The 16,370-nt window shown below is 32.4% G+C and overlaps 2 protein-coding genes across 2 annotated transcripts; both read right to left on the bottom strand.

The window, feature by feature from the left end:
* Nucleotides 1-229: 229 nt before the first annotated feature.
* LOC149883435 (uncharacterized) lies at nucleotides 230-15,516 on the bottom strand. The gene is made up of 3 exons (XM_090099906.1): nucleotides 15,088-15,516; nucleotides 2,358-2,876; nucleotides 230-1,946 (listed from the first exon to the last, which is right to left on the bottom strand). The coding sequence occupies exons 1-3, from the start codon at nucleotides 15,090-15,092 to the stop codon at nucleotides 1,922-1,924; spliced, it is 549 nt and encodes a 182-aa protein (XP_089956032.1). The 5' UTR covers nucleotides 15,093-15,516; the 3' UTR covers nucleotides 230-1,921.
* LOC149883436 (uncharacterized) lies at nucleotides 6,462-10,010 on the bottom strand. Its single transcript, XM_090099907.1, has one exon. The coding sequence runs from the start codon at nucleotides 10,008-10,010 to the stop codon at nucleotides 9,651-9,653; it is 360 nt and encodes a 119-aa protein (XP_089956033.1). The 3' UTR covers nucleotides 6,462-9,650.
* Nucleotides 15,517-16,370: the final 854 nt, after the last annotated feature.

Below are 16,370 nucleotides of genomic sequence, written 5' to 3'. Positions count from 1 at the left end.
GCTTGATCTCATCAGGAATTATTGTTGAATGCAAGGTTTCATAATGTTTTCTTAACTTTATGAAACTAATGAAAACTCTATTGCATTTATCAAAAGTGCATTTGACTTCTGAACCTCTCGAAGTCAATCCATGTAAATTTCGAAGATTAGAAAAAGGATATGTAATGATGAAAAATATAATCTACAGAGGAAGCACTTCATAACTTCTTTCGGAAATCATTTAAAGAAATTTTTTTTTTTTTTAAACGGATTTTATTATTTAATCTGTTGAATTAATGGAATTTCGAAGACTACGTAATTTGTTAATTTTACTCTGTTAATTTTGTTGTTTTTGGAAACGAATTATTTCATTAAGGTGGAAAACCCCTGAAAAAGTTTTTTTGAGTAAATATCAATATTTTATATATCTAACTTCATATACATAAAGTAAATAACAAAATTAACTGAAAAAAACAAAAAAAAATTTTTTTGGGTAAAATGGTAGCTGTAGCAGGTGCCAAAAGCACCAAAATATTGAAAGACCCCGGCCAATGTATCTCATGATGTACACAATTTTAACAAAATCTTTTTTGCATACTTGTTCTAACAAGGTAGTTCTGTGATATGAACGAAGCAGATTTTTCATAATAATTTTTAATAGGCTAATATATTGGACCAAAGTACTTGTAAAAAATTTGACCGAATTTTGACTTTGTTGACCGATTTAAGGACTGGATTCAATTTTTAAAAAAATCTGTCTTGTTTAAATCACAAAAGACAATCAAACAAATTCAAACTTAAAATTTTAGCTTAATACCACTTTTAGTTATTTAGATATGCTGGCCGGCGTCTTTAAAATTCTTCATCTGAGAAAAACAGCTTTTAAAAATGCTAATATAAAAAATTTCAAAATAGTGTAAATAAATATGCAAATCTATATATAATGAAAAAAGTTCAATCTTAAAATGCACGAGTTTGATATGGGTTTTGTTCTTTTTCAAGAGATTTGTCATATCAACTCTTCTTTTTTCCACGAACTACTTGTCTACGTTTCTTTGCTTGTTCTGTGTTTTTATATCTGGCTAAGTATAATTGCTTTTGATTAATTTTCCTACATCCTTCTAACAAATGCTTTCCAGGTCTTAAATTCATTTTTTCTAAAACTAAAACACTAGCTTGTCTACCAATGTTAAAATGGGCAACTGCATCAAAAGTGCCAAATTGAAGATTTGTAAGCAAGACATAATGGCTTTTTGGTATACGCTCCTATATTATCATGTTAAAAGACTCATTGTTATTTTGGGTAAGGCCATGCAGACATTTTTTTAAAAGAATCTCACTACTTAATTCATCATAAATTGGCTTAAGTTTTTAAACAATTGATATTGGTAAGCCAGGACCAGGTCTGTATGTTGAGGTATGGTTTGCTTTGTCACGATTATACCGACACCAACTATCTGAACCTACTGGACAGTGAGGAAAATGTAAATTTTCCTTTTTTGATGAAGCAACATGATAAAGTATAGCTCTTACAGCAGATTTCATACCATTTAAATTATTTTTGTTTTGACAAATTGCAATGCCATAAAAATTTTGAAGACGATCAATAGTTGAATCAGTCAATTTTCCTTGACCACCAAGACCTTTTTCTTTTTTTTTAAATTACGTAAACGTGTTCCTACTCTTTTTTGCACATGGCCAACACATTCAAATTTATTTACAAGAACACCTTGATAAATATTTTTTACAGCATCATAACCTTTGCTATCTCCATCACCATAGAAATCAGTATATCGTAGATTATGTTTTTCAATAGATCTACTCCATATTCTGCTGGCTCCCTCTGGCTCCATTCCACCAGGCAGTCCTTGGTAATTAAAAGTACATTTATGTTTATCATGCCATTTTTCATAGGCTAATGGGTTTTCTTTCTTTAGATGTTCTATATGAAAACATGCTTTACATACCTATATTTTGAGAAAAACATAGTAAAATCTGAAGTATGTAACATTAAATAGATTTTCATATTTTAGAAAATAGCAATCTTTCTAGTATGTAATATATATATAATAATATGTAATATATATAATAATATGTAATATATATATAATATAGTGTGTAATATATATACATATACATATATATATATATATATATATATATATATATATATATATATATATATATATATATATATATATATATATATATATATATATATATATATATATATATATATATATATTGTATATATATATATATATCAAGTTAGGTAGGCGTTTATATACACACACAAAAACATATATATGCATATATGCAATATAATATGTATGCATATATGCAAACCTAAAAACAAAAAACTAAATTGTATACTTAACTTGTTCATAGCTTCAACATCTATTACTTTGCCTGTTTCCATCGAAATAACAGAAACAACAACATTGTTTGAAGAATAGCCTCGTCGCTGCCAAGTCCCATCACATGATACTGCAACATCAATAACATTGGGCACATGGTCTGGAATAGAATTTAAACTAAGATCACTCTTCAAGTCTTTTAATTCTTTAGCAGCATCCATCATAGTGTCTTCAGCTACAGATTTTAATGCATTAGTTAGTTTTATAACAATTTTATTGTAATTATTAGCAGTCATTGGTTTAGGCATGTCCATTAATGAGACAAATCTTGAGAATCCAGAATAGCCTTGACCACATGATCTCATAGCATATACAGCCCTGGTATTAATATCAAAACTTTTTTGTATATTCAATATTGAGGTGTAAAATTCTCTTGAATAATCACACACACAGCAGTTAGCATAAAGAGAAGACGCTAGACCTTTTCTCTTGTTTTCATTTTCAGAGAGAAGCAACTTAGATGACATACATTCTGGACATCTAAGGGTAGAAACTACAGAATTTAGTATTTCTAAATCTATAAAACGGTATCCAGTAGTTATATTACTAGATAACTTTGGTCTTGATGACGAAATTTTTTTTTATTTTTCTAGCAGAAGCACATATTTCATCAGAATTAATAAAGTTAAAATCAACTGGTTTCCCCATATTTACATTTACATCTTCAACACCTGCAGGAACATTTATGCTCATATCTACAATATTTGATTCCATATTTACATCCATATCAACATTATTTACAACTAAGTTCTTTTTTACATTAAATATTTTTTTCCTTTTATTATTTTTAGTTCTTTGTTTAACTCTGCAAGCCTTAGCCATTGTAGAAGATTTATGATATATTTATGAGCTCTCCAGTAACTGTTTTTATACTAAAGTTGTTTTGAACAATGGAAAATACAATTTACTTGATAAGATATATTTTTCATATAAAAAAAATAGGATTTTAGAATGTTTTTTAGTTAAGGTAAAAAATAATCCCGTTGTTATGGCGGTTGTTAAGGACGCTTAAAATACTAGGGTTCAATAAAATCTATTTTAATGAAGATCTATAGCGAATTTTCAAAAATGGTTTTCAGATAGTGAATCTCTGATAAATTTTGCACAAAACAAGAAAATAATATTTTTTTTCAAAAGTGTAGTTTCGCATAAAAAAGATCGTTTTTTAGTTGTGCGTAAACGCCCATCTATCTTTGTAAAGTTCAACTCAATTTATATACAAGTTAATTCCCTAGGTATTCACACATATCTTTTCACACATACAATTATTTACAAGTAGGCATTCCCTAGGCATTCACACATATCTTTTCACAAATACAATTATTTACAAGTAACGCTTTAATGACATATCCTTTACGCACATAACTATTCACAAGTAACGCTATAATGACATCTTTTACGCACACAATTATTCACAAGTAACGCTATAATTACACTCCCCCTTGGTCATAACGACCACTTCACCTCACGGACTATATCGCTCAGGTGCCATCCTTTTTCGGGTGCTTCTTCGCAACATTGGCGTCTGGTTTGTCTCGTCTTCAGGTAACACAACGCACAGTTCTTCATCATCTTCTAGATCCTCATTCGACTTGTTATCAACTCTGACGGGTCTTAGGTCGCGTATGTGCCGGGATACTTTGTCCACTTCTACCGTTTGCTCCGAAATGATTCCTGTAATTCTCCCAATTTTGTATTGAGAGTCACATCGGTTGTCCGGGGGCTTTACCCATACTTCATCGCCGAGTTTAAACTTGTTGGTGATCTTCTCATGAGGTTCATATGCGTTTTTATCGTCGTCAATTCCTCTAACTCTAATTTCGTAATGGTATAATTTATTTGCGGGTGCTGTAGATGACTTACAACAGTCTTTTGGGCTGACGTTATACCAATAAACTGCCTCGGGTATGCTGCACGGAACTCTCTTCGCCGTTCTTTTCACTGTTCGATGGCACCGTTCTGCAATTCCATTCCCTGAAGCAACGTAAGCGCACCTGAAGCGAAGTTTAACGTTCCATTTGTTCATAAATTGCGAAAATAATGTGCTTCGAAATGCTGTATCATTATCCGTCAAAATTTCGTTTGGACCGCCTCGTTCAAGAAAGATTTCGTTTAATTCCTGAATGACACATGCACTAGTTTGGTCTTTAAGATGGCGCCATATTGCATATCGTGAAGGCCCACAGTCAATCAGGGTAAGAAAATGTTGCCCCTCATAATGACTTACTGATGGGTCAATTCTACGAACAAAATACAATGTTCTCTTCACACCATAATGTCCCGTGGACTTATGAACATGGTTTATTTCTTTGGGAGATAGAGAAGCACTAATTGTTCCACCTGCAGCAAGTTCAGCGGGCTTATCGATCATTTTCAACCAACTTCCAGGCACTCGAGTAAGTACATCGGCTAAGTTAGACTCCGAGGGCACTAGTTTAATATCCACTCTGAGTTTGTATTCCTCCACAATATTCGTAATGGTCTGAAGCCGTCTTCTAATCAGCATTTCGTTTGAAGCCTTTGTCTTCAATCTAGATTTTCCAGTCAGTGCATCGGTGACCCAATGTAATACTGCTTTCGAATCAGTGCAAATATGCAAGACATTCATCTTCCAATTGAGACCCATGTTTAGTCCTTTGATTACTGCATCGAGTTCAGACATGTTTATATGTGTTGTATCATCTTTTCTTAACCAACAAGCGTCTTCGATTATATTGCCATCAACTTCGATACTCACACCTAGCGCTAGTGAACTAGCATCCACCCACACTGTTGCCTCGTTGCCATAAACATTCCAAACTCCTTTGGCAGGATCGTCGTTACGTGTTCTTTTTACCATATCGTTCACCATTTTTTCAACAAAATTGCATTGTATCTTCTCATCCCATGTTTTCGTTAGGGCGTTTGCCGTCCTTTTAACAAATGACGAAGCTACACGCAACCAACCACAAACTGGAAGATTCCCAGTCATTTTTCCACATAAAGAGAAGATTTTTCGCCTCGTTAGAGAACTTGGAATTTCACCAAAATCGTTGTCTCTCTTCCAAAATAACTTCTTATTTTCAATTCCAACTTGTAATCCTAGAACTCTCGCCCCTTCGGACACACGAACCGCCGGCTTACAATGTAATCCATACATATCCAAATGATCAAGTACACTGCGAACTGATACGATGTCTTCATTTACAAGAATATCATCAATGTATGATGATGTTCCCTTCCAGATCTTTTCGTCTTGCGATAGAACTTTGTCCAAAACTGCTTTCATTATGACGGGCGCAACGTTCAGGCCAAATCCCAAACGTGTTAAACAAAACCTCTGTCCACGGAACACAACAGTTTGGTAAGCCCAGAGTTCCTCGCTGATTTTGAGTCGCATGTAGGCCGATGATAAATCAATAATTGAAATATTTTCTCCAAGCCGTCTCCAGTCTCGAAGTTTGTCAGCACATGCATCCGTGTTCGCCGTAAATGGTTCAATAAACGTGTTCAGCTCCCTGAAGTCTAACACTGGTCGCACTTTCCCTTTGTTTTGCTGCACCACTGCCATAAGTGGAACCAAACCTTTTACTGGACCGTGTTTTTTCGCTTCGTACTTTTGCAGCCATTTTTTCTCTATCCACCCTTCAATTTCTTTTTCGTAATCGTGTTTTATGCCGATGGGGATGGTATATTCAGCAATTCTATTCACCAGATTTTCAGGTTTGGTATTCCATTTCCACGCAATTATCCATTCTCTATTTTTCTTTTCAAATGAAGCTGTGAAATCCCGAGCCGTTATATTCATATCATGAACATCTATTGACAAATCGCTTTTTAAACCAAGTAAACATGCTTCTTTTTTCATAAAACAAACATCCCGCGTTGCAGAAATCGATACTCCACCAAGTGCCACTATTCCATTCATACCCATTATGAAACAAAAACCCAGCGGTTTGAAATTGACCACAAGTGCTTCCACACACACTGTATTTCCATTTGGCGCGGTGATTTGAGTTTGGCTAACACCTTCGCACTGCTGTTGTTGTCCATTTACAGTTACCACGCTCACTTCTTTCTTCGTTATTTTTGTCGCACATTTTTTATAGATGATGCAGCAGGTACACCCTGAGTCAATTAGCACATCCTGAAATACACCGTTAATATCCAAGAGCATGGTAGGTAACGCCATTATTGATTGTTTAGGGAGAGAACTGGCGCAGACGTCTTCTCCCTCACTCCGTTTTTTGGACACATTCTTGATATGTGTCCATACTCTTGACACGAGTAACACAGCACATCGCTTGACTCCCGTCTTCTACTTGACTTGTTTCGATAATTATGTCTTCTTAAATGACAATCTCTCGCAAAGTGGTTGGGAAGTTTGCACTCATAGCACACTGATTGTGTTTTATCTTCTAGCAACCTCGGATCACTACTTTTCATTGCAGCTACAGCAAATTTTTCCACCATCCCGTTGTTCCGTTCCTCGATCATCAGAGTCCTTGCTCGCGCAAGTATTTGAACAGTTGTAAGATCGTCCATACGAGAACTCGATCTCAGCATTCGTCGAACTTCCTCGGGGAGCCCAGCAACAAAGGCACACGCGATCGCTTTGTCTGGTAGCCCACCAATTAGGGTAGACAATCTTCGTAGTTCTGCCAAATAAACATCAACTGCTTCTCCATGTTTCAGCTTTCTCGTGACAAACTGCTCGTAGGCTGTGAATGCATCAACGGCAAAAGCTTCAAGCAAAGCCTCCTTTATTCTCTTAAAATTTTCTTTATCAGCCTCTGTTAACTGTTGATACACTACGAATGCACCATCAGTGAGACGGAGAGGAACCACACGTGCCAGATCGGTTACACCAATTACTTTACATACCAATTCAACCTTTTCCAGCCACTCCGCAACTGACTGTTGATCGTTTCCACTAAACTCTGGAATTAACTTTAAATCAAGTTTAGTCGCCATTTCGCCGAAATAGCTTGTAGTTTCGCATAAAAAAGATCGTTTTTTAGTTGTGCGTAAACGCCCATCTATCTTTGTAAAATTCAACTCAATTTATATACAAGTTAATTCCCTAGGTATTCACACATATCTTTTCACACATACAATTATTTACAAGTAGGCATTCCCTAGGCATTCACACATATCTTTTCACAAATACAATTATTTACAAGTAACGCTTTAATGACATATCCTTTACGCACATAACTATTCACAAGTAACGCTATAATGACATCTTTTACGCACACAATTATTCACAAGTAACGCTATAATTACAAAAAGTTTCATATTTCTGAGGGGTTTTTCACCTTAATTTAACCAAGGACGTATTAATAGATGGACGTTCAACATATTGTTATAGATCAAAGGTGCCGCCAATTAGCCAAAACTATGCGTGTTACCGTCAATTTTCTAAATTCATCATACAGATATTCAGATTTCTACCCGTCAAATTTGTTTCACAAAACCTCCCTCAGTAAACTCATTATAATTATGCATTTACTGAAACTTATGGTTATAAAAGACAAAAAAAATAATCAAGAATAGTTCACATATCTGAAAAAGTTTGATTTGAGCTATGAACTTTGCTTGTTAAAAATTTAACTGTGTTTAAACTTTGACGTCTAAAACTAGGCTTTTGCAAAAAGGCTATGTATGGTTTACTAGAATGGATAGAGTAAAGTGAAACAAATTTTCCTTGTTAAATTAAAATTACTATGATATTGTTTAAAGGTCGAATAAGAGATTTTCAGTGTTCTTTTCACCCCACTCTCCGCTTATGCTTCCCATTTTAAGGCTCAAATCAGAGAGCATTTCTTATTTTTGTCGGAAATGTCGAACTTATTTGTCTCGGTTTTTTTTTCTCTTGAATTTCTGTTGTTTTTTTTCGCGAACGTCCTAGTTATAAACTTTCTTATTTTAGATACCTAAATAGCATTTTGTCTAAAGGTATTATAACTAAAAGCATCTTAAAGTTCATAAAAAACTATTGATTTCAGAAGTTGGAAAGAAATATTAAGTATGTATTTTTAATGAGCATTTTTGAGAAAGCATTTTTAAACAGTTAGTCATGTAAAGCTACTTTAACTTATAATGATCTTATTATTTTTATTATTATTGTTGTTACTAATAGTAACAACATGATGATAAAAATAATAAGACCATACCTTTTGTTGCATATTCTTGAGCCTTCTACAAGTGATGTACAACCTTGTTTTTAACCTTTTCTAGATATATCAAAAGAAGTAATCTTATATTCCTATTTATTATCTCATTACTGGATAAATAATGAATCTTCATGAGGAACATTTAAAACATTTATGTGGAAAGTGTGGCTTCATAACAAAATAGGATAATCACTATCAGTTAAAACCTGTTGTTATCTTTAAGCAAGAAACATGGTCTTATGCAGGTTAGATTTAAAATCAAAAAAGGCTTTGAAGCTGAGAGGAATGATAAATTCTTCACTTTTTCTGAACTCAGAGAAACCTGTTATGAATGTAACACACTCATAAGAGTTGGAAAAAGTAAAAAGCTACATGTGATAAGTATTCATTAACTGTTAATTGCATTTGTATCAAAACATGGTTTTGACTGTTACAATGAAGATTACAAAAATTATTTTGATATAGTTAAAATCAAGAGTTATCGCCAATCAAATGGCATGTGGACACGAATCGTTTTAAATCGTGAAGTGCCATTATCCAATAATATTAACAAATCTCTTCCAGATCTACTAAATTTTCAATCTGCTAATATCATATTCCCCAATACTTCATGCATAAACATCAGTAAATGTAATAATGACTTCCACTATCTTTTTTTCTAATCAGAAATAAATTCTCTGATTTTAAAAAAGTATATCAAATGAGGATGTTGGAATAATTGAAACGAAAGAAGGCAATACAGTTGAAAACTTTAAAGTTATTAGACATAAAGATTGTTCATTAATATGTTCAGAAGTCTGTTGTGGTTTTAGTACCATCTACCTTACTAACTTGCCTGTAATGGAATCTAGGTTAAAGAGTAACGAAAGTCAATCATCTATTACCTTTAACTAGCCATTTTTTAACTGTGTACATTTTCTTACACCAGTATATGTAAGAAATGTAATAAAGACAACTTGCATTCTTCTATATGGAAGTTCAATAGTATATTACAACAATTTACAGTTTTGAATAATTTCTAAAATCAAAGTTAAGAATTATTACAATATTTTCATAATCTGGGAGTATTTATAAATATAAATTAGCACCAGTTTAGACGTTAAGTTTTACAACATGTGAGTATAAACACACCTTTAGTGCCAATGTAACATTTCTTTTCATGCTTTTTAAAATTCGATTCTCTAAGATATTTATTGTGACATTTCGGACAGGTTAATTTAGTTATTAAGTGTTCTTCTGTTTTTCTCAGCATTTTGGTTTCTTCTTCTGGAGTCAGCTTCTCTGTAGGATTTGCTGGTGGTATGAGCTCCAATTCAAAATCCTCTAATAACAAGTCCGCTAAATCTTCAAGATCTATCTCAATAAAATCATCCACAACTATGTCAATTTCGTTTTCAATATTTTCAAGCAAAAAAGAATAATCTTCTTGATTAATATTGAAGTTTTCTGTCATACTCATTTTATGTATCGCTCAAAAATATTTTTAAAAATATTATAGGGGAGAGAGGGGCAAGTTGATACGGGGGCAATTTGATACAAAGCTAATAAAAAAGCTATAACACTAATTGCGCGAATAAGATTTTGTACGGGAAATAGCTTTTTAGTTCCCTAACGATGTAAAAAGATTTCCGTTCATATCAAAATTGATCAAGCTGGGAAGCATTTTGTAAATCGAGCAACTTTCGAAAAAAACTGATAACGTGTTTCGTAAGAGATTTCACAAAAAAGGTAAGTACATTTAGCTCATCAACCCTTCCATAAGTTTAAGAAAACATTACAAAATGACTTTGTATTAGTCATTTGTTTGTTCGTTGCTTCTATTAAAATTTAACTCGAATTTAATGCAATGCGGTCTAAGGGGCACGTTGATACAGACCATTTGGGGCAAATTGATGCATTGTATCATCTTACCCCTTTGATAAAGCGTTTGAATATGGCCGAAAATATTTTTATTTATGTATTTCCATTAATTGTTTGGTGTAGACTAAATTGTTTGGTGTAGACTAAATTGTTTGGTGTAGACTAATGTTTTTTTTTCTCGCAGAGATAGTAAATAGGTAAATAGGCCTAATAAAACATTGTTAGGTCTACTGCCTAATTATTATTAAAACCACTATTTAAAACTTTTGCAATCCAATTTTTTGAAGTGCAATTCAACTAAGTTGTTCCATGCTTATATTTCACGTTTCTAGCTATAGTCTAGCCCTATGTGGTACGGCCACTTCCTAAAGCCGGACCACACAGCCAGAGTAATTACGGGAGAAAACAGTGCAAAACACGTATTTTGACCGATGCGAAAAAGAAAAAAGGAGAACCAAAGTCTAAACTAGTTGCACTAAGACTAAAACTGTAAATTGTGGGCCCATGAAGAATGTACAGATGGCACTCCTGCTTTTATTTGTGAAAATTGTTTAGAGTAATTTAAAAAAAGCACATCTTTTTTTAGTTTGTTTACTTAATCTTTTGTGTTTGTTTACCTGTTTACCTAATCTTTTGTGTTTGATTACTTAATTAGTTTTTTAAAGCTTCATTTTCAAGTCTTATTAAATGTATCAACTAGCCTCATGGTGTGTATCAACTTGCCCCAGCATGGGGCAGGTTGATGCACAAATCTTTACCTTACTTTTTGTGCTGTATTTATTTTAATTATGTTCTAATCAATAAAATTGTGGTACTAAAATATGCAGGATACTTAGTGTAACATATAAAAGTTATTATTTCCACTCTAAATATAATATTTAGCTTTTAATGTCAGAAAATATAAAAAGTGTATCATGGTGCCCCCCTCTCCCCTATTGGATAGTCAAGACCATCTTTTCCCGACGTCGAAAAAAATAAAAATACTCCCCAATTTCGCAATTATCACCTATTGTTTCGCTTTTGTTATCTAAAAAATACCGTAACACGCATAAATATTTTATGAAACAATGAGTTGAAAGTCTATCTATTAATACGTCCTTGATTTAACGGAGACACGCAATCCGTTACTTTTTCTAACGGATTGTTTTTAGAGTGTATGAAAATTCAACTGTTAAGAAATCAGTTAGGTTTTATCGAGTAAATAAAGGATATATGAACCAGGGAATATGTAAGTAATACCCGTGAGGAAAATTTATCCTACATCGTCCACAATATTCACTGCAAATGGTATTGAGGTGTCTCAGCTGGTTTTTATTTTGTTTTTACACACAATTTAGATGTTCAGGTACTTTTGATATCTATTAAAAGACAATTATTTTTTAGACTTTGTGTTAGGAATATGAAATAAAAGTCGTGCAGATGAAATGTAAGGAAACAAACTGACTTTATTAGAAGCTTTAAGAAAAGAAAACAATTTTCTCATTCACCGGAAAAATATACTAAAGAAATATTGCGTAAAATTGTTTCAAAATCCTTACATCCAAGTTTCTGATTTTTTACACTAAATAAACAAGAAACAGATTCAGATAAAACTAGCGATGGCTATCGAGTAGTCCACTGAAAAAGATTTTGACAAAGATTGCGAGTGTTCTTATTGAATGATGATGGCTTAAAGATATATAGCTGTTAACATGGCCTACTTCAATACACGGTCTTCTATCCTGCTTTTATCGAAAAAAAATATTAGACCAGTTTGAAAAACGTATATTTTGTCGAATTGACAAATTTTCTCAAAATAATTTTAATTATCGGACTATAAATCTGGTACAGGATAAAACATTTTGCTCTGGCTAAATCTAAACTCTGCTAACATTCACAAAACTCTTAATACTTAATTGTGGCTTCTTTTTAGTATAAGATAATAACTATGGTTAATAAATGCTTTTAATTATGGTTGTACCTCTAATTATATTTGTGGTGAAGTAGTACCAGTTTTTTGTTTTCCAAAATATGATGATTTGAGAAGGATATGGGTTAGATTTGGAAATAGAAATTTTGGGACTGTCAAGGGCTGTACAAGAAATAAAAATACAAAAATTCTCAGAAATAAGCTTCAAAAGTATAAAAAAACTCCGACATAAACTGATTAAAAATGAGAGACAAAATATTTCCATTTTCCTCTTTGTCTTTTTTAAATGCAACAAGGTTATCTGCAACAATCGAATCCCTGACTCTCTTTCTGTTCCTATTAAAATAAACATTTAAAATAACAATGAGTGTAATATCTTTTCCATGATTTTGATGATTTGAACATAAAAATGGTTAGAGCCTTTCCCTACGCCAAGAACTAACTTTGCTGCTTAACGGAGTTGCATTTGAGACTGATAAATAACATTTTAAAAAATGTGATCTAGCATAGCAAAACTGTCACAAACCTATTCTAAAAGCAGTAATGTAGGAGGTGTTAGCCCACCTCTGGACAATTTATTTAAATGATTAAAATCAGTTGACTCCTGTTGATAATATTGAGTACAAAGCAATTTGCAACATACTCTAAACTTCTTAATCAGTTTTTTGGCAATAAAACCAGCAATATAACTGGCAACTTCAAGAGAGCCATCCCATATCAAAATCTCTTTCTGCTCCATCAAGAATCTAACGTGTTGCATATCTTCATCAGCATTGGTATCATTTTCTATTCCTTCTTTTGTTAAACTTTTTATTTTAATAAAATCCCAATAACATTGCTACCAGAACATTCAGCAAATTTTTGTAAATACATTTCATCAAAAAATTTTTTAAGATCTTAAGATAAGCTCCCATTTTCATGTAGCAATATCAAAACTTTGATATAAACTATTTCACCTGATTTAAGACAGAATTGAGAGATCCTTCAGTAGTAAATGATAAGTTTGAAGTGATGCGTAACGCAATATCAATCCAAATTGAAGGATATTTGAAGAATAAATTTTTCTTTTTTTTATATAGTGAGTTTTTGAGTTCTTCAAGAATAGAAGACAACTTTTCTTTTTCTGTGCTAAAAAGTGAATTGAAGTTTTCCAGCATACTTCTTCTTCTTAACATACATTGGTGGGTTACTCTGAACCCAGGCGGTAAACTGGAAGATTTTTGTACAAAAATTTGACATGTAAATTTTTGTTGATGCGAATAGATTCAGCAACTTCAGGTATGTGTAGTTCATCTTGAATAATTTTATGGAACACGACGCAATCAAACTTGGACAATAAATATCCTGCTGTTGAATCTTGGACAATAAATATCCTGCTGCTGAATCTTGGACAATAAATATCCTGCTGTTGAATCTTGGACAATAAATATCCTGCTGTTGAATCTTGGACAATAAATATCCTGCAATTGAATCTGCGTTTGAAAGGGAATAAAGATCTTCAATAATATCATTTGATAAAAATTTCTAAAATTCATATTTTTGAAATTATTCTTTTAGTTGGTGATTTTCTTGGTCCAGGTATAACTGGAAGAGAAGCTATTGCGATGCTAGCCGGGTATATTGTAGGAATAGGCTTCAGGTTGCACAGCAAACGAAATTGTTTTGCTGATGCTCCTTTATATATTAACTTTTTCTCAAAATGTTTTAAACAGATCACAGATAATTTTGTAACAGTCCAAAAATTTCTATTTACACATCTAACCCATGTCTATTTCAAATCATTATCTTTTGGAAAATCTAAAACTACTAAACTACTTCACCACCAAGATAATTGGGCGCTATATTACTTTTTTACCCCTCTATTTTTATTGCAGATTATGAAAGATCGTCGTTTAAAAATAATAAAAACGTGGTGCTATTGGACTTTCGTACCCCCTGCTTTTTTTTTTTTTTTTATGATTGATTACGATAGAGAATGTTATGCTGAGTAAGAATCGTATAATAATGTAGGTCTCAAAATAAATGAAAAGTGCTCTGAAGTTGAAATACATCTTTGAAATTACTTTTTTTCTTAAACAATAATAAAGATTTTAATTGAGAAAATAGTCGTAAATTCTGTTATAAACATAAAATTCACAAGAAGGAATCACGTGTCACTAGAGTAACCTGTTTTATAGCTGATTACACTCGAAATAACTTTCACTCCTGCAATAAATTTCTATAATAAAAACCAGGCTGACATTTGTCCATCCGACAGAAGGAATCACGTGTCACTAGAGTAACCTGTTTTATAGCTGATTACACTCGAAATAACTTTCACTCCTACAATAAATTTCTATAATAAAAACCAGGCTGACATTTGTCCATCCGACAGAATATACGTTTTTTAAACTGGCCTCCTATAATTTTTCAATTTAAGCAGAATAGAAGGCCGTTTATTTAGGTAGGCCATGGTAACAAATTTGTATTTTTAGTTCTTACAATCGAGTAACAAATAAAACGCCGATTGCAATTATGTAATGTTTTCATAAATTTTAAGTGTTGTGTTTTGATACCTAAATCAAGTCTTCTTTACTTAAATAAGCTATTAGTATTGAGGTATATTTGTGCGTTTATTAATTATTGTACTGTAAGTAAAATGACATGTTAAAAATAAAACAAAAGTTGACAATTTTGTTTTATTTTTAATATGCCATTTTACTTACAGTACAATAATTAATAAATGAAAAAAATAGCGTTAAGCAAAAAATCAGATTTAATTCCAAACCTCATCCTGACCTTCGTTAAACAGCTCAAGTTGTCAAAGAAAATAATCAAGATTTAAAGATAAATTTAATAAACCAAAGTTATTCTCATTATCTCGAACGAAACTTCTATTAAAGAGAGATAAGATTAAAGGAATTTATTTAAATCCATTACTGTGGTAATGGTAAATCAAAAAATGATGCTGTGCTTGGTTATAACTGTGATAATTAATCCCTTTTCATTGTCTGCTCATTGCGTTGCTTTTATCAATTATTTTCAACAATTTAAGAGAAACCAGCTTGATACTCATTAATTGAAATAAGAAAACCATGGAAACAAAACATTTAAGAAATATAAAACATAAGTTGGATTTAACGAAAGTTAACAAAAATCATAAACATCAAAACGAAACCAAAAAACTTATTGTCAGCAACTAAGAAAATTAAAAAATTAAAAAGCCAGTTGTTATTTCTGGCTTTTCTATCAATGGCATATGTATAGCTTTAAGCTGTACATACGCCGTGGATAATAAAAACTCTTTTTAAGAAAAAATTTTTGATAACGGTAGACTTACCAGAAACACCTACCTTTAAGTAAACGAGATTTCTTCAAGCCACAATTTTGTTAGAAAAGACGAGAACTTGACTCTTGCAAATTTTCCCTTACTAACGCAAAAAAAACAAACAACAAACGAATTAACGAACAAAAAACTAAAACGCATGTTGCGCTTTGACTTTTTGCGCTGAAAAATCTTTCAAAGCTGCCAACCCAGACAACACAAAGACGTCGCCCCGATGTCTTGCCGACATGTTTTATATAAGCTTAGATCTGCATCGTTTTACTTCATCGGTCCTATGTCGGTCCGACAAATAAAATAAATTAACTTATGTTCCATCGGAAAACATCATCGGCTTGATGTCTGCGAACGCACCATAAAGTGACTTGTAGACTTACTTTTTAATACCGAAAATGAAAGAAAACTAATGCTATAAATTAACAAAAAGTTTAAACGAGTTTCAACATTTGAACAAAAAATGAAAAAAAAAGCCAAATTAATATTTGAAGTGTCCTCTATTGTTTTTATAGCAAAGATAAACTCGTTTATGCTGATCTAAGGCACCAGGGCATCACATTGAACTTTTTTTTCAAAAAATATTCTTTGATTGAGTGTGCTGTATGAGCTGAAGCCCCGTCTTGTTGAAAGATGAATTGCTTGCTTCTGCCATACAAGTGTCTGATTGATGGAACTAAACACGTTTCCGATGTGTTCTTGTAGGTGTATTGATTAATTCGGCCTTCATACAG

Source organism: Hydra viridissima, unplaced genomic scaffold, assembly GCF_058129835.1.
Source record: "Hydra viridissima isolate aposymbiotic clone 2 unplaced genomic scaffold, HvirCarnegie_v1 scaffold_10, whole genome shotgun sequence".
NCBI lineage: Eukaryota > Metazoa > Cnidaria > Hydrozoa > Anthoathecata > Hydridae > Hydra > Hydra viridissima.
Note: the sequence above shows the minus strand (reverse complement) of the source record. Positions and strands in the feature narration are given on the sequence as shown.

What these genes read in the sequence shown, in the direction of transcription:
- LOC149883436 (XM_090099907.1), bottom strand. Translation starts at nt 10,010, where the DNA reads ATGAGTATGACAGAAAACTTCAATATTAATCAAGAAGATTATTCTTTT.
- LOC149883435 (XM_090099906.1), bottom strand. An exon ending in GATGTTGAAGCTATGAACAA is followed by an intron (nt 1,947 to 2,357) that starts GTTAAGTATACA and finishes CTCAAAATATAG; the next exon opens with GTATGTAAAGCATGTTTTCA.